We start from the raw sequence: 18,043 nt of genomic DNA, 5'->3' as shown, positions 1-18,043 counted from the left end.
AGAGAGAGAGACAGAGAGAGACAGAGAGAGACAGAGAGAGAGACAGAGAGAGAGAGACAGAGAGAGAGAGAGAGAGAGACAGAGAGAGAGAGAGAGAGAGACAGAGAGAGAGAGACAGAGAGAGAGAGAGACAGAGAGAGAGAGAGAGACAGAGAGAGAGAGAGCTAAAGGAATGAGAAAAGAAACAGAAAAGAAAAAGAAATCACCCAAGTAACTTACTACAAGCTATTTGATTACATACCCATAGACTTGGGTGGGAGGGGGTCGGGGGGACCTGGAAACAAATCTGAACTTATTTTGCATGTTTATTAAGGTGGTTAGGGATCAAGCAATTCTGAAATGATTTTTGATGTATTATAAAATTAGTAAATGTATTAGAAGTCAGGGTTCTCACAGTGGAAGGAGGGAGATACAAATATGGAATGGTGCAAAGCAAGCAATAACTCTATGGATATGGACTGGAACTGTAGGCATTGGCGTGAATTCATGATTTCTAAAATATGGATATGTATGAATATATGTGTGTTTATATGCACACACATTACATATATATGTATGTTGCATGTATCTTTGTGTGTACATTGTGTGTGTGTGTGTGTGTTTGTGTGTATCCCTGACTTTGTCTGCTGAACAGGACAAGAAGCAAACCCCACCGCACCCCAGAAGCAATGTGTATACACAGCACCTAGATTTTGGTCTTTAATTCCATTTCCCACCAAAAGGAATCTGGGCCCGGAGACACAGAGGTTAGCCCTCTTGGTAACTGACTTCGTGATAAAGAGTCCAGGTTCTATTAGAAAATTCTACCAAAACTTTACTTTAGAACATGTAGAGTCAGAGAGAATTCCCACTAAGAAGAGGGACTGAGAAGTTCAGGGTCTGGGCCACTAGCCAGGGACCAGGTTGGTCTAGGACAATGGAATGGCAACAACCAAGGGCTTTTCATGAAGCAAAACTTACCCAATTTGTAGATTCTGAGACCATGTTCCTCTCACTTTTTTGTGTGTGTTAAATATATTCATTTAAAATTGAAATGGTGATGACAGTAGATGGTGCTTGGGCCTTTTCAAAATTTGTTTTGCTTTAATTTTTTAAAATTTTTGTTTATTTTCTTTTAAGATAGAGTCTCACTCTGTTGCCTAGGCTGGAGTGCAGTGGCATAATATTGATTAACTGCAACCTCTGCCTCCTGGGTTGAAGCGACTCTCCTGCGTCAGCCTCCTGAGTAGCTGGGATTACAGGCGCCCGCCACCACACCTAGCTCATTTCTGTATTTTTAGTAGAGATGAGGTTTCACCATGTTGCCCAGGCTGGTCTTGAACTCCTGACCTCAAGCGATCCTCCTGCCTTGGCCTCCCAAAGTGCCGGGATTATAGGCATAAGCCAATGTGTCTGGCTGTTGCTTTGTTTAATTTTAATGTCCTGGCCAGGCATGGTGGCTCATGCCTGTAATCCCAGCACTTTGGGAGGCCGAGGTGGGTGGATTGCTTGAGGTCAGGAGTTCGAGACAAACCTGGCCAACATGGTGAAACCCTGTCTCTACTAAAAACACAAAAACTTAGCCGGGTATGGTGGCCCACGCCTGTAGTCCTAGCTACTCAGGAGGCTGAAGCAGAGAATCGCTTGAACCCAGGAGGCAGAGGTTGCAGTGAGCTGAGATCATGCCACTGCACTCCAGGCTGGGCGACAGAGTGAGACTCCATTAAAAAAAAAAAAAATTAATGTCCTTATTTGACAAAGTAAAACTCTGACAACGCCAAGACAGTTCCCAAAGTTCTTCTGGACATTTTGCTCATCTATGAAATCAGAAAGTCTGGGAACTATTGGATTAGATAATTTCTTCAGTTGTCACTGACTCTCAGATTTTATGGAAGTCCAAAGAGACTTAACAAGTTATCTCTGAATTTACTGAAGAGTAAAGAAATAAATGAGCTGCTTCAATTATTACAAATACAACAGTGACTTGGAATAAATAAACACTAAATAACTATATTGCATGGTTTAACAACAAACAGTTGTCAGGGCAAAAGATACAAGGCAAACCTCATAAGTCATAGGAGTTAATTTATTCAAGCAAAATGGTTGCAAATTTGGAATATCATTAATGGGTTAGTAGGAAGTTGCAATGGACTGAATTTTGTGTTGTCCCCAAATTCATGTTGAAGGTAACTCCCAGGCCAGGTGCAGTGGCTCACACCTGTAATCCCAACACTTTGGGAGGCCGAGATGGGAGGATCACTTGAGGCCAGGAGTAACAGCCCGGGCAACATAGCAAGACCCTATCCCTATTTACCTTAAAAATAATAAGAACTTAACCCCCAATGTGATGGTATTTGGAGATGGAGCCTTTGGGAGGTGGGTTAGGTCATAAGAATGGAGCCCTCATGAATAGGATTAGTGCCTATAAAAGAGGCCTGAGACGCTGGGTGTAGTGGCTCCACTTCTGTAATCCCAGCACTTTGGGAGGCTGAGGTGGGAGGATTGCTTGAGGTCAGGAGTTCAACACCAGCCTGGGTGATGTAGCAAAACTCTATCTCTACAATAAATAAATGAAATTGACTGAGCGTGGTGATGCACACCTATAATCCCAGCTACTTGGGAGGATGAGGGAGGAGAATCACTTGAGCCCAGGAGTTTGAAGCAGGAGTGAGCTATGATCATGCCACTGTGCTCCAGCGTGGAAGATAGTGATATCTCATCTTTAAAAAAAAAAAAAAAAAAAAAAACCCACTGAGAGCTCCCTTCCCCCTTCTGCCATGTTTGGACACAGTGAGAAGACAACCATGTCTGAACCAGGAAGCTGGCCCTCACCAGACACCAAGTCTACTGGCGCCTTGATCTTGGACTTCCCAGTCTCCAGAAATAAATTTCAGTTGTTCATAAATTACATCTATGGTATTTTATTATAGCTGCCCAAACAAACTAAGACAGAACTTAAAAAAGGAATTACACTTCTTATTTTGTATCTGTTTTCAGAAATAAAACATGACCTAGAGTCTTACATCCTGTGGAAATCCACGCTAAGGAGATACAGAATCCTCTCTTGATTTTATGAGCTGTTATGCAACTGCAGTTTATTTTGAAACAAACTGGCCCAACAGAGCACTCAGGCACATAAGCTGAAAGTAACAACTCATGGTTCGAGAGTTTCCTTTAATTCATGGAGAGTTCATGTTTAATTCATGGTTATTCAAGCCCAAGGTCACTGCATTCTCACTGCTTGTTGAAAGAACAGCCTTGGGAGATTTTTTTCCTAGGACATTGCTTTGGAAAGAAAATAGGATGCTTTTCTTGATTTTAAGAACCGCACATGCTGACAATGGGTGGACATGGTCAGCAGGTTGCTGCTTCTCACCATTTTTCATTTTTGTTATTCAGTCTCCTGACAGCACCCCAAACCCTGTTTACTGACTGCAGAGGTCAGTTCTGACGCATCCTCGCCCCGCAGCAAAATGAGGCAGTCTGTCAATGTGGTGACAGACCATCGCCATCTGGTGGTGATGGAGTGACTGCGACACTTAGTGGGCGGTGAAGGAGGGTAGAAGTGAGAGATGAGTTACTAAGAATGTACCAGGCATGATGCTAGATGCTTCACAAGATCATTGCACTTTTATCCTCACACACACAAACGTGAGGATGCCATCACTGCCTCTGTCTCAGAGAGGAGGAGATTATTGCTCGAAGGGCTTCATTAATACATAGCTCGCCCAAGGACAGAGCTGGTGATACATCCAGCGAACAATGGAGGCAGGTCCCTCCCATGCCAAAGCTTTCCTTCTCTCTTTGATGCCATTGTTCCCACCAGCTCTGGAGATTTGACATTCTAGAAATATGCTAAAAACGTAGAACAAGGATGCTGATTTTGAGATGGCAATAGGGTGGATGAGAAATGGATGAAGTATAATAATTGGAAAGAAACATAGTTTTGAGTTCCTGCCATGTCTCAAATCCTATGCTGGGTGCTTTTTGTTTACTGCCTGCTAATCTTCAGGCAAAGGAGAGGAATAGAGAAGCCCTAAGGAAGTAACCCCAAGGGGACAGCACATGGGAAAGCCTTGACGTACATGACGTACATGACGTACGGCTGCATTTGGCTTAGTTCAGGAAGAGCTTACCAATGAAGCCCTTCAATGAAGACAATGAAGAAGGAAGTCAAATTCGGTGTTCTGGGGTCACAACCCAGATTCCGACTATCTCCTCAAATACCTGGGGAGGCGTGGGTGGATGTGTAGTGTACATGGACGGCCGCACATTGGGTGAGCTCTGGTACTCTTACTGAAATTAAAATGTCAGCGCTGAGAAGGGCCTTTGCAACAAGTCCAATCCCCTTGTCTTACTGACAAGAGGACTGGGCCCAGAGCGTTGGCCAAGGGGTGTGGCTGAGGTCACATGGCTCCTGGGGGTCATGTAGCCTCCCTGGTGAGTTTCTGAGTCAGAGGATCCAGGTTACCTGAGTGGGAGCTGGGGTGTGTGTAAAGATCACCTACTGATCTTGGCTGGTGGCAGAGCTCAGGTTTCTTGGCCACTCTTGGGGCCATGCCAGGGCTCTGCCACCTTGGGATGGACCTCATTCTGGATCAGAGGATTGGGACTTTGTTTGACAGCTGACGATAATCATTTTGGGACATTAGTCACGCCTGTTCACCAGTTACTCATTTAGCCGCATTTATAAGGACAATGGACTAAAGAAGCAAATCCAAAGGCTCAGGAGTGAGCGATTGGCCAGAGAGAGTCTAACGAAAAGGCATCAGGCTACTTGTTTGATATCTTATGGTTTTGAAGAGCTATTAAATAAGCAAATTAGCAAAAATGTAGTCACTCTAAGTTTCTTCTTTCATCATTCAACAATATTCTGATCTACACATTGTGTATTTGGAGTAGGGCTGTTTTCTGCGTGGAGATTGCCATGGTCTCACAGTGAATGCCAGCCTGTGGCACAAGAGGGCCGTGGATCCTTTGGAACTGGATACAGGGAGTGAGGAAGGCTAATCTTGGCAATTTACGATTTTTCCTCTTTTTTTTTGTTTTGAGATGGAGTCTCTCTCTGTTGTCCGGGCAGCAATTTATGAATTTTAAAAAGATTGACCATGAATATGTCAGTTGAATTATATGGAATTGTTGTCTACTTGTACTCAAGCATCGCCAATTTGTCACCTAGGGTGCTACTTTTCAAAAAAGTGTATCTCGATTAAGATAAATTCAAAATATGAAAATCAATTACACATCATCAAATTTCTCTGACTAGGAAACTTCTCTCATGCTTTAAAAATATGGTTTGGCATATTACTGGCATTTAACTCTTGGGGATCGTTGCCTCTATAATCCATGGGGCACACATACTTGTGAACACACAGATGAGAAGTGCTCACCTCTTTGTGGTCTCCATCTTGGAGGGGTCCGGCAGGCAGGAGAGAACCAGGGACTGGAAGCTTTTCCAGTGCATTATTCCAGGAATAATGTCCTATAAGGAAAGTCAGCACACGGCTGCTACATGGGAAGCAACTGTTTGGTGAAGTAAAGTTTCGGAAGGACTTTTGTTTTATTCAACTCTTTTTCAGTCTTAAAAGGCTAAGCACCAAAATCTGTAATTTCATTCAGTTTGGATTTTTCTGAAGCAAAAAGACAATTGCTTCAGCAAAGCACATTAAACAATGCAACACGGAATTAGAGACAAAGGGGAGGTTTGCTTCCCTTGCTTTATTAGGCGCTTGTACAAGCAGCTTGTCCTCGGGATGGAGGGCAGCTGCGGCCTTAGAATCTGTTTTGTTTGTTGTGAATGTGATGCTAATGCAACACTCGGAGAGGATGGCAGTTCATCCAGGGGCACTCCAGGCAGGAGAGCTGCACATGCGCGCCACGTGGGAGGAAAGTGCTGCAAGGAGACTCCCGGCTGGGCTGAGTGCAGGGTGCATGACAGAGACAGAAGGGAATGTGGCTGGAGAGCCAGGCAGGTCACAGGGGCACTGTGGGCCAAGCTGATGAGCTTGGAGCTGCTCCTGCAGGCAGTGGGGCCCACGGAAGGCTTTTGAGCAGGAAATGACAGATCAACAATCTGCCTAAGGAAGAGTTCTCCAAAGAGAAGGTGGACTGCAGCAGCAGTGGGCCACAGGCTAGACTAGAGGGAGGTCTGCAAATCTGTTTGCTGTGTCAGTGGCACACTGGTGGCCCCCCAGGGTGGTGAGATGAGGGGAATGTGGGAGGAGGGAAAGAATCTCATAGGTAACTGCACAAAGTCCATAAAACAGAAAGGCAAGTAGGTGACACAGGAAGAGGAGGCAGTTGAGGGTGTGGCTTGGCTGGTAGAAGTGGGGAGAGAGATCCTAATCTGAGTTAAGGGTTGATTGAGTTTGAAGGGCCTGAGGATAATCCTTAAGGGGTGTCGGGGGATATTCAGGTCAGGGTGGTTCCCTGCGGGGGAAGTAATTCCTTGGGGCCACTTCTTTGCATGTGTCACACCACCACCTTGTCCATTCCGGTTTCTGCACTTGGGGTCAAAGAGAGAGGAGGTCAGACCAAGGGTTTGCGCATACCATATGGCCATTTTTACACGATTGAAATACGAACACATGAACGTTAGGTACAGCCTTCCAAAGGAATGTTGACAAAGGGCAGCAGGCAGCCCAAGAGGCAGGTGTGGTCAGGACAAGGCGGTGCAGGGTCTCCACCTGTACCCCTTTGGGGTTGGCGGTATGGGGGCGGTGTTACCATTCTTGTTCTGCAGCTGTGGCGGCAAACCTTCTTTGTCTCAATTCCAGCTGTGACCCTGTCCTCGTCCCCTGCCCCTCCCTGCAGCCCAGGGCCACTCTGCCAGTAAGCCTGGTGACGACATTACCGTGTGATGGAGAAACTGTTTTTGGGTGACAGGAATGCTGGACCCGTGGTGGGACTCTTTGGTGAATTTGTACTTGGGGTGAGAGCATAGATGGTAATCTATCGACGTTTCTGCGTAGGTCAGAGGATGCATTACAGCAAATAATCCTGGGTTGGGATTCTGCCGAAGACAGGGAAAAAATATTCTTTTTTGTTTATCAGTTTCTTTTCTTTTTCTTTTTCTTTTATTTTTTTTTTATTATCATTATACTTTTAAGTTCTAGGATACATGTACATAACGTGCAGGTTTGTTACATATGTATACTTGTGCCATGTTGGTGTGCTGCACCCATCAACTCGTCCTTTACATCAGGTATAACTCCCAATGCCATCCCTCCCCTCCCCGCTCCCCATAATAGGCCCTGGTGTGTGATGTTCCCCTTCCCGAGTCCAAGTGATCTCATTGTTCAGTTTCTATGAGTGAGAACCATTTGCGGTGGTTTGTTTCTGTCTGCGATAAGTTTGCCTGAGAATGATGGTTTCCAGCTGCCATCCATGTCCCTTTACAAAGGACGCAAACTCATCCTTTTTTATGGCTTGCATAGTATTCATGGTTGTAATATGTGCCCGACATTTTCTTAATCCCAGTCTGTCCACTGAGTTGGACATTTGGGTTGATTTCGCAAGTCTTTGCGATTGTGAACAGTGGGCCTCAATCTCAATGAACATACGTGTGCATATGTCTTTATAACAGCATGATTTATAATCCTTTGGGTATATCCCCAGTAATGGGATGGCTGGGTCATATGGTACTTCTAGTTCTAGATCCTTGAGGAATCACCATACTGTTTTCCATAATGGTTGAACTAGTTTACAATCCCACCAACAGTGTAAAAGCATTCCTATTTCTCCACATCCTCTCCAGCACCTGCTGTTTCCTGACTTTTAATGATTGCCATTCTAACTGGTGTGAAATGGTATCTCATTGTGGTTTTGATTTGCATTTCTCTGATGGCCAGTGATGATGAGCATTGAGCCAGGGACAGGACAGGCATCAGCTAATGCTGTCTGTGGCTCCCACTAGCACTAGCACTCTGTGACTCCACATCAGCTTCTCTGGAAAAGAAGCAGGAGAGCAGAGGTGTCTTCAAGCCCGTAGCGTTTAAAAAATCATAGTCATTCATAAATATCACTTGTGTGGCTTAAGAGGTTCATTACATACCATATGGGTTTACTAAACTCACATGAAAACAAGTACAACTGAAATCATAGCTTAAAACAGCTTTGAATATTTGTTTCTAATGCTGATGAATTAGGGAGTTATTAAATGAGCAAACTGGTTTACAAAAGCAAATAAGCTCTGGTTTTGAAAACAAAAATAGGCTTTTAAAAGCTACTTTAAAGAGATGACAAAAAAGAGGATGACATTTGATGTATCAGGAAATGTCAACATTTAACATTGTTTTGGTAATGTGTTTAATTCAGGAAGGCTCCATTTGGAAGTAGTATCTGGTTTTAAGGGAGATCCTGTTTTTTATTAATTTTCCAGCAGAACTAATGGAGGCACAGAGCAATTATATCAAAATACTAAAATATAGAGCCTTTTACTGTTCTCTCAGAGGCTCGTACAACAAGAACCCTATTCTTGTCCCAAACAGCAACATAGCGCCCCTGCCAGCTGTTTAATTTCAGATGTTTGATGTTTAAGAACCACTACACTGAGATTCTGTTGTTTGTCTGACTTTTTTAAACAAGTTAAAAAACCCCCACAAAACCACTTAGCCTATGGAAACTCAATCTCACTGCCAAGAAACAAATGTCCCCTCAAACTTAAATGACATGCAGCTAGACCTGAACGCATTCCAGCACCCAGATGCAAGGTGGGGGAGGGCCCAGCGGTGGTGAGTCAAGAAGGCTGGAAAAGTGCAGAGGCTGCCGAGCCACTTGAGGGCCAGAATGAGGGCCTGGGGCAAAGGTAGGAAGGGTTCTGGACTGAACTCCTGCATATAAAGGAGTGGGGATGGCAGAGAGGCAACGATGACCACTGGGGGGGTCTGAGATGCCCACAGTAATGTGGAAAAAAGTGTACACCTTGGTCAGCACTTGTGGTTGTGGTTGAGGTGGGATTTAGGGAGGCAGTGTGATGGGGAGTGGGGCTGGGCCCACCCTATGGGGATAGTGTGAGGGTAAAGGTATACAACACCAGGGGAGGGGAAATGACCTGTGTGGCCTTCAGGAGTGTCTTCTACCCTGGTTGACTGAGGACATGTGAAGCTGCCATGTGGCTGGCTCTCTCTGCCTTGGGCCAAGCGTCAGGAATGCAGTCTTTTTGGAAATGGCAATGGCACCGTCTCCTGTAGTTGTCATCCTTCAGATCCCCATTGCTACCAGCGTAACTGGTCTGAGTGGTCACCCCATGATGCTTTTAATTTTCCTAAACTAACGCATGCATATGGTAGCAACTCACCTCGGCTGCAAGGATTTGTGAGGAAAAGCAGTGGTCTTCCACTGGCCCTTCCTGTTACCAGGCCCACATCCCAGAGGCTGCTTCTTTCCCGTGTTTCTGGCTTTTGGGACTCTGGTGGTCACCACCCTAACTCTAAACATCATGCTTATTCTTCCATTTCTTGACTGTCGACCTCAGGCAGTATCTACTGACTCATTACTATGCAAGACAAGGACTTTGCTTATGTACACAAATGCCCCTTCCAAACTTCTCCTTTCTTGTTTTGAAGGTTACCTTATTCTACTGTTGGTCACCATTGTGACTTGAAATGATACACACATACCCCTATTTCTTGTTCATCATCTTTAGTTGAGTATTTCAACTCCCCTTCAGGTGAAATGAAAACATCATTCTTCTGCTTTCCTGTACCTTATTTTCTTGCTTTCGCAATTTTCCTTTGATATTGTTGAGATCCTTAACATTTGCCTTCCAGAACTACAGCCAGACCCTCATGCTTTGCTCATAGGCTGTCTCTAAAAGTTGAAAACTAATAAGTAGCATTTACTTTCTCTCAACTATGTAAATATGTTTCTCTGCCAGGCCAAGTCGAGGCTTGGATTGCGGGTTTGGCTTATTTACTTATTTATATTTTGGCTAAAGGTTCAATATCATGACCTGTGGGCCACCATTAAAGAAGAGTTCTGATATCACGGCCAAATGTATTATATTTTTAGATTTTCCATCAGCTCTTAAATATCATGTCAAATTTTAGTTTGGTTTCCTATTTTGAGCACATATTGATATTCAGTTGATTTCCCCCCTTGTAGATTATAATTGCTTCTTCTTTTCTTGATGTGCCTTTATACAATCCTTGAGTGTTCTAGACTCTCAATTGCACTGTTAGTGCTTGGAGCCTACCCTTTCCTAGACACCTCTTTCTCAGAGCCCTTTACCCTCCCTCCTCCAGGCTGAATGCCCAGAGATCAGCCCAAGACTTCACTATAATGCTTCACCAGTTGTAACCACTACAGTGTTTCTTTTCTTTCCTTAGGGTCTCCTAATTCTTACTTTTACTGCTGTACTGATATATGGTTGATGTACAATAAATGACACATATTTAAATTACATAGTTTGATATGTTTTAACACTTGTTACACCTGCAAAACCACTGCTGTCATAAACATAATGAACATTTCCATCACCCCCAAGAGTTATTTCATGCCCTTCATCATTCCCCCATCCTCACTTCCTGCCCCTCCACACCTATGCACCCAACCCATCCACAGGCAGCCACCAATCTTTCTGTCTCTGTAGATTACTTTAGATATTCTAGACTTTTATCTAAATTGAACAAAACAGCATGTAATCTTTTTTGTCTGATTCCTTTTACCCAAGATAATTACTTTGAGAATCATCCACATTTTTATATACATGAAGAGCTCATTCATTTCTATTACTGAAGAGTATTCAACTGTATGGTTATGCCACAATTTGTTTATCTGTTAACCTGCTAATGGACACTTATTTTCCAGTTTGGGGAGCACATAAATCTGCTATGAATATTCTTGCACAAGTTTAATGCTTCCATTTATCTTGGATGAATAGCTAGGAATGGAATGGTTGGACATATGGTGGGTGTATGTTAACTACTAACTTTGTAAGAAACTGCCAAACAGTTTTCCAAAGTACTGTACCATTTTACATTCCCACCAGCAGTTTTTCAAATTGTAGGTGTTCTAACAGAGAGAGCTCATTGCCATTTTAAATTTGCGTTGTTAATGATGCATTATGCTGTGCATCTTTTTATGTGCGTATTTGCCACCTGTATATCTTCTTTGGTGAAGAATCTGTTCAAATCTTTTGCCCATTTAAAAGTTGGATTGTTTGCTTTCTTATTATTGAGTTCTGATAATTTTTTAAAAAAGTATTTATTATATTGTGGTAACAACACTTAGCATGAGAACTACCCTTTTAACAAATTTTTAAATGTGCATTATTGGCTCTAAGTGCGATGTTGTACTGCAGATTGTGAGAGCGGATTTATCTTTCTTGACTGCAACTTTATGCTGTTGCCTGGTAACTCCCCATTTTCCCCTCTCTCAGCCTCTGATAACCACCATTCACTCTTTGATTCTGTCAATCTGGCTATTATCAAAATCTCATATTTGTCTTTCTGTGACTGGCTTATTTAGCTTAGCATAATGTCCTCAAGATTTATCAATGCTGTTGCGTATTACAGAATTTCCTTCTTTTTCAAAGGCTGAATAGTATTCCACTGTCTGAATATGCCACTTTTTTTATTCCATTCATCTGTTGATAGATTTTTAGATTGTTTTCACATCTTAGCTATTGTGAATAGTGCTGCAATGAACACAGGAGTGTTAGTATCTCTTTGATATCCTGATTTTTTTCTCTCTCTTTCTTTTTTGAAACAGGGTCTTGTTCTGTCACCCAGGCTGGAGTGCAGTGGCACCATCATGGTTCACTGCAACCTTGACCTCCTGGGCTCAAATGATCCTCTCACCTCAGCCTCCCAAATAGCTGGGACTACAGGCTTCTGCCATCACACCTGGCTAATTTTTTTGTAGAAATAGGGTCTTGTTATGTTGCCTAGGCTGGTCTCAAACTCCTGGGCTCAAGTAATCCTCCTGCCTTATCCTTCCAAGTGTTGAGAGTACAGGCATGAACCACCATGCCTAGCCCTGATTTTAATACTTCTGGAAACATATCCAGAAGTAGGATTGTTGGCTCACATTATTATTATTGCTGTTATTATTATTATTATTTGAGACAGAGTCTCACTCTGTTGCCCAGGCAGGAGTGCAGTGGTGAAATCACAGTTCACTGCAGGCTTGAACTCCTGGGCTCAAGGGGTCCTCCTGCCTCAGCCTCCCAAGTAGCTAGGACTATAGGCATGTGCCACCATACCCAGCTGATTGCTGGATCATATGGCATTTCTATATTTAATTTTTTGAGGAACCTCCATACTATTTTCTACAGTGGATGTACCATTTTGGATTTCTACCAGCAGTGTGTAAGGATTCCAATTTCTCTACATCTTCCTTAACACTTACTGTGTTTTATTTTTTTGGTAATAGCCTTCTTAACAGATGTTAGGTAATATCTTATTATGGTTTTGATTTTTTTCTGATGATTAGTGGTGAGCAGTTTTTTCATATAGCTGTTGGCCATTTATAAGTCTTCTTTGGAGAAATGTCTATTCAAGTTTTAACCCACTATTTAAATTGAGTTATTAGTTTTCGTTTTTTTTTTTTTTTTTTTTTTTTTTTTTGAGACGGAGTCTCACTCTGTCACCCAGGCTGGAGTGCAGTGGCATGATCTCGGCTCACTGCAAGCTCCACCTCCAGGATTCACGCCATTCTCCTGCCTCAGCCTCCCGAGTAGCTGGGACTATAGGCGCCCGCCACCATGCCCGGTTAATTTTTGTATTTTTAGTAGAGACGGGGTTTCACCGTGTTAGCCAGGATGGTCTCAATCTCATAACCTTGTGATCCACCCGCCTCGGCCTCCCAGAGTGCTGGGATTACAGGCGTTGAGCCACTGCGCCTGGCCAGTTTTTTTTTTTTTTTTTACTATTGAGTTGTAGAAGTTTCTTACATATTTTGGGTATTAACTCCTTATCAAATATATAGTTTGCTGACTATATATTTATTCTGTAGGTCACTTTTTCATTCTGTTGACTGTTTCCTTTGTGAATTTTGACAGTTCTTTATATATTCTGGATACAAGTTCTTATCAGATATATGATTTCCAAATATTTTCTCCAAGTACGTGATTTAAATTTTTATTTTCTTAAATTAACAGAAAGTCTTAATTTGGACAAAGTCCAATTAATCCATTTTTTTTCATTTATGGATTGTGGTTTTTTGGTGTTTTATCTAAGAAATCTTTGTCTAATTGGAAGATCACAAAGATTTTCTATGTGTTTTCTAGTAGTTTTACAGTTTCAGGTTTTCTATTTAGGTCTATGATCCATGTTGTATTAATTTATGTAGATGGTGTGAGATACTAATTGAAATTTTGTTTTATTTTGGTAAATAGATATCCAAATGTTCTAGCACAATTTGTTGAAAGGTTATCTTTTCTCTGATGAATTATCTCTGACTTTTGTCAAAAATCAATTGACAATAATGTATGAATGAATATATTTCTGGATCCTCTATTCTGTTCATTAATCTGTTTATTTCTCCATTTATTTAGGTTTTCTTTGAATTCTCTCAGTAATGTTTTATAATTTTCAGTGTACTGATCTTATACATGTTTGTCATATTTATCTCTAATTATTTCACATGTTTTGATGCTATTGTTAAATGATATGGCTTTTGAAACTTAAGCTTCATAACGTTTGTTGCTAGTATACAGAAATATGATTGATTTTTATATGGTGATTCCAAATCCTGCAATCTTGTTAAATTCCCTTATTAGTTTAAGTATTTTCTTGATAGACAATCTTTTTTTTTTTTTGTAAATATAGATGGTTTTATATCTTCTTTTCAAATCTGGCTGCCTTTTATTTATTTTTCTTGTCTTGTTACATTGGCTATACTTATAATCCTGAATAGAATTAGTGAGAGCAGACATCCTTGCCTTATTCTTGATCTTAGGAGGAAGGCATTCAGTCATTTACCACTCAGTTTGATGTTGGCTCTAGGTTTTAAATAGATGACCATTATTTGGTTGAGAAAGTTCCCTTCTATCCCGCACTTGCTGATAGTGTTCATCAGGAATGGATGTTATATAAGTTTTCTGCTACTATTGAGATGTTTTTCCTTTTTAGAGTGTTACATGTAAACTACAGTGAGTTTTTAATGTTAAATTAATCTTGTATTCCTGATTCAAGCCCCTATTTGGTTATGATACATTATCCATTTTATAAAGCAATTAACTTGATTTATTAAAATTTTGTTAAAAATATTTTCATCTATGTTCATGAAGGATATTAATCTTTTCTTTTGTTTCCTGTAATATCTCTGTCTGGCTTTGGTATCAGAGTAATACTAGCCTCTAGAATGATTTGGGAATTAGTCTCTTCTCTTCCATTTTCTGGAAGAGTTTGTGTAGATTTTGTATTATTCCTTCCTTAAATACTTGGCAGAATTCCATAGTGAAGGCATCTGGGCCTGGAGGTTTCTTTGTGGGAAAGTTTTCAACCAAAAATTCAATTTCTTTAACAGATATAAAGCTACTTTGCCGAGCGCGGTGGCTCACGCCTGTAATCCCAGCACTTTGGGAGGCCGAGGCGGGCGGATCATGAGGTCAGGAGATCAAGACCATGCTGGCCAACCTGGTGAAACCCCATCTCTACTAAAAATACAGAAAATTAGCTGGGCATGGTGGTGGGCACCTGTAGTCCCAGCTGCTCGGGAGGCTGAGGCAGGAGAATGGTGTGAACCTGGGAGGCGGTGCTTGCCGAGATTACATCACTGCACTCCAGCCTGGGGAACAGAGCGAGACTCATCTCAAAAAAAAAGAAGAAAAAGAAAAGCTATTTTGGCTATTTATCTCCTCTTAAATAAGATTTTACAGTTTGTACCTTTTAATGAATTTGCACATTTAACTTAAGTCATCAAATTTACTGGCATCAAGTTCTTCATAATATTAACTTCTTATCTTTTTAAAATCTGTAGAATATGTAGTGATGTCACCTTTCTCATTCCTGACATTGGTAATTTGTGCCTTTTGCCTTTTTTCCTGATCAGTTAGGTTACAGGTTTATCAATTTTATTGACCTTCTCAAAGAATCAGTTTTTCTCTATTGTTTTTCTGCTTTCTATTTCATTTGATTTTCTTTTGAGATGCAGTCTTGCTCTGTTGCCCAGGCTGGAGTGCAGTGGCGTGATCTCAGCTCACTGCAACTTCCTCCTCCTGGGTTCAAGCAATTCTCCTGCCTCACCCTCCTGAGTAGCTGGGATTATAGGCAGGGGCCACCATGTTTGGCTAATTTCTTTGTACTTTTAGTAGAGACAGGGTTTTGCCATGTTGGCCAGGCTGGTCTCAAACTCCTGACCTCAAGTGATCTGCTGGCTTGGTCTCCTAAAGTGTTGGGATTACAGGCGTGAGTCACTGTGCCCGGCCTATTTCATTAATTGTCAATTTGACTTATTATTTCTTTTTTCTGCTTAGTTTGGTTTCATCTGCCCTCCTTTTTCTAGTTTCTTAAAGGGGTAGCTTAGGACATTAACTTGAAGCTTTTCTTCTTTTCCAATGTAGGTGTGTAGTGCTATAAATTTCCCACAGATTTTTTGTTTTCATTTTCATTCACTTAAAAATACTTTCTAATTTCTTTTTTAATTTCTTCTTTGGCCTAGATTTACATATTATAGATATTTAGAAAAGATCATAAAATTATTTTCATTAAAAAGGCAGGAATTGCTAAAAGATGGAATCATTGATATTCTCCAAAAAACAAAGGCTGGCAAACAATTTTAAAGGTCAGATATTGTTTAACACTTGAAATTCCAAAGGGAAAAAATATTCCCAATGAATGTTCTTTTTCCTATAGAGTAATTGCTGAAATAAAGGAACACAGGAAACAAGGCTTCTGCCAGTTGCCACTTACAAAAATATACAGAGGATCATAATCCAGAGACATGGCTAAGGCCTCAGGTGGTTTCATGCTCAAGATTGATGTCTTGCCAGAGAGCTGGGTTGTGGAGTCTTGTTTCGGAAGGGCTACGATGGTGGTGACTTCATCCTAACAAGGACCAAGGGCAGCACGTTAGTTCTGATGCCAGGATAAGAGGGAAAAGATGAGAGAGATTCTGGAAGGTGGGGGTGTGTTACCTCAGCTCCTTGCTTTAGGGCTCGGGCAAGCTTTTGAGGTCTGTAACTTGTTGAAGACTTGTGGACAGAGAATGGCTGATATCTCTTAATTTTGTACAGTTGAGGAACCTGAAGGTGAAAGAAGACTCAAAATCCTTAAAAACCTGTTACCATTTGGTGAGATCTACTTCTCAATAACAGCATTTCCGAGCTTCCTGGTGGTAAAAGTAAGACAAGAACCATGTTGCAGTCATCGGATTGTGGCTATTGTTAGTTTGAACCAGTCTGGATGGACTTTAGTGAGAATCCTGAGCCCTGATCTGGGTTTCAGCACACATGAGTGTTCATGATTACTCAACCATACTACATGGCTTAAGTGTAGAAGTACACCAAAATATTTTCATTTTCAAAAACAGAAGTGGTCATATGTCTCAAGAAAGGCTGACTAATTTTTTCTCACTTATCTTTTATTTTTTCTTGAAGTTTCTAATATATGTAGTTCAGATAGCTTAATATATGCACGATATAGGTATATCCACAGAGTAGAAATCCTGGTTTGCATAAGCCACACTATGAGAAAAGAATCTGGTGTACCTCCCATATGTCATCCAATAGCAGCAGAGTGTGCCACACGGTGTAATCTACCATAAAGCAAAACTATATAAAACACTGCAATTCAAATTCAAGAATATCTTGTTTACTTAATAAGAAACTCAATTAATTAATTCTATGTGACAGGTCTGACCTGCAGATTGAAGAAGGAATAACTCTGCTTGATTTGAACTTCTGAAGATTTAATTGGGACCAGTCCAAGGCCATCAGGAGCCTAAAATGTAAAGGAAAAAAAAAAAAAGAACAGAGAATCACCACTGAGCAACAGTGGCTATGCTTCTGTTTCCATCACATTAATGACCAGTTCTGCTCTCAGAGCAGCTCCTCCTGCAACCACAGTTGCCACTTGATCTATAGGGCAGGAAGGGAGCCCTGATCACCCTCCTCCATGTCTCCCCGTGAATGTGAGTCTCTTTTATTTTCGGCGGTTGTGGAGGCTGCAATGTGTCACTCAGAGACTTCTTCAGGTTTAAGGACTCAGCCCCCAGCTGCCAGAAGTGTAGGGACAGAAACATCTCTTGGGGGCAGGGGAGCCCTCTTCAGGGGCTGCCTCATCTGAAGGGCACTGCCTCCGTCAGGGTCAAGCGCTCCTCCCAGGCAGCTCACCTCCATGGCGGGTTGAAGCCGTGGGAAACATGCTGCGTCCTCTCACCCTTTGCCAGCCTCAGAGTTCTCACAGGCCCACCTAACGCCTTTGTTGAGATGGACCCCGGTCCTACTTCTCTCTCCAACCAATCCTGTCCCCTCTGTCTGCCTTCCACAGGTGTGAACCCCTGAAGCACTACGTAATACACTTCCTGCATGCTAGTCTGTCTCAGACACCCCGAGGATCTGGATGGTGCCTGAATATGATGGGCACTCAAAAAACAGCATACATCCCCTAATCTAATACACCATCACTAAACTAATATGATGAAACATTAATATGCCACAATGATACCATTTCCCAATTTCTAGATGCTAAATGTAAGAAAAAGGCATCTTAGAATTGATGAAATACAGTATTTATGAAATAAATCAGTAGATTTTTTTTTTATAGACAGGAATGCTGAGCAAGCGGATGCACCAAGCGGACTTAATAGACATCTACAGAACTCTCCACCCCAAATCAACAGAATATACATTCTTCTCAGCACCACATCGCACTTATTCCAAAACTGACCACATAGTTGGAAGTAAAGCACTCCTCAGCAAATGTAAAAGAACAGAAATTATAACAAACTGTCTCTCAGACCACAGTGCAATCAAACTAGAACTCAGGATTAAAAAACTCAATCAAAACCACTCAACTACATGGAAACTGAACAACCTGCTCCTGAATGACTACTGGCTACATAATGAAATGAAGGCAGAAATAAAGATGTTCTTTGAAACCAATGAGAACAAAGATAC

At 41.7% G+C, this 18,043-nt stretch overlaps 1 protein-coding gene across 1 annotated transcript in view; it reads right to left on the bottom strand.

The window, feature by feature from the left end:
* Positions 1-18,043, bottom strand: part of CFAP221 (cilia and flagella associated protein 221) — a 123,180-nt gene that overhangs the window by 14,749 nt on the left and 90,388 nt on the right. The window contains exons 17-21 of the mRNA XM_017891994.1: positions 16,785-16,865; positions 16,061-16,168; positions 15,837-15,971; positions 6,833-6,991; positions 5,370-5,461 (exon numbers count right to left, since the gene is read on the bottom strand). Of these exons, the coding sequence (XP_017747483.1) occupies positions 5,370-5,461; positions 6,833-6,991; positions 15,837-15,971; positions 16,061-16,168; positions 16,785-16,865 (575 nt within the window). The remainder of the gene's footprint in view (positions 1-5,369; positions 5,462-6,832; positions 6,992-15,836; positions 15,972-16,060; positions 16,169-16,784; positions 16,866-18,043) is intronic.

This window comes from Rhinopithecus bieti, unplaced genomic scaffold (genome assembly GCF_001698545.2).
Source record: "Rhinopithecus bieti isolate Rb0 unplaced genomic scaffold, ASM169854v2 scaffold_19969, whole genome shotgun sequence".
In the NCBI taxonomy this organism is placed as follows: domain Eukaryota; kingdom Metazoa; phylum Chordata; class Mammalia; order Primates; family Cercopithecidae; genus Rhinopithecus; species Rhinopithecus bieti.
Note: the sequence above shows the minus strand (reverse complement) of the source record. Positions and strands in the feature narration are given on the sequence as shown.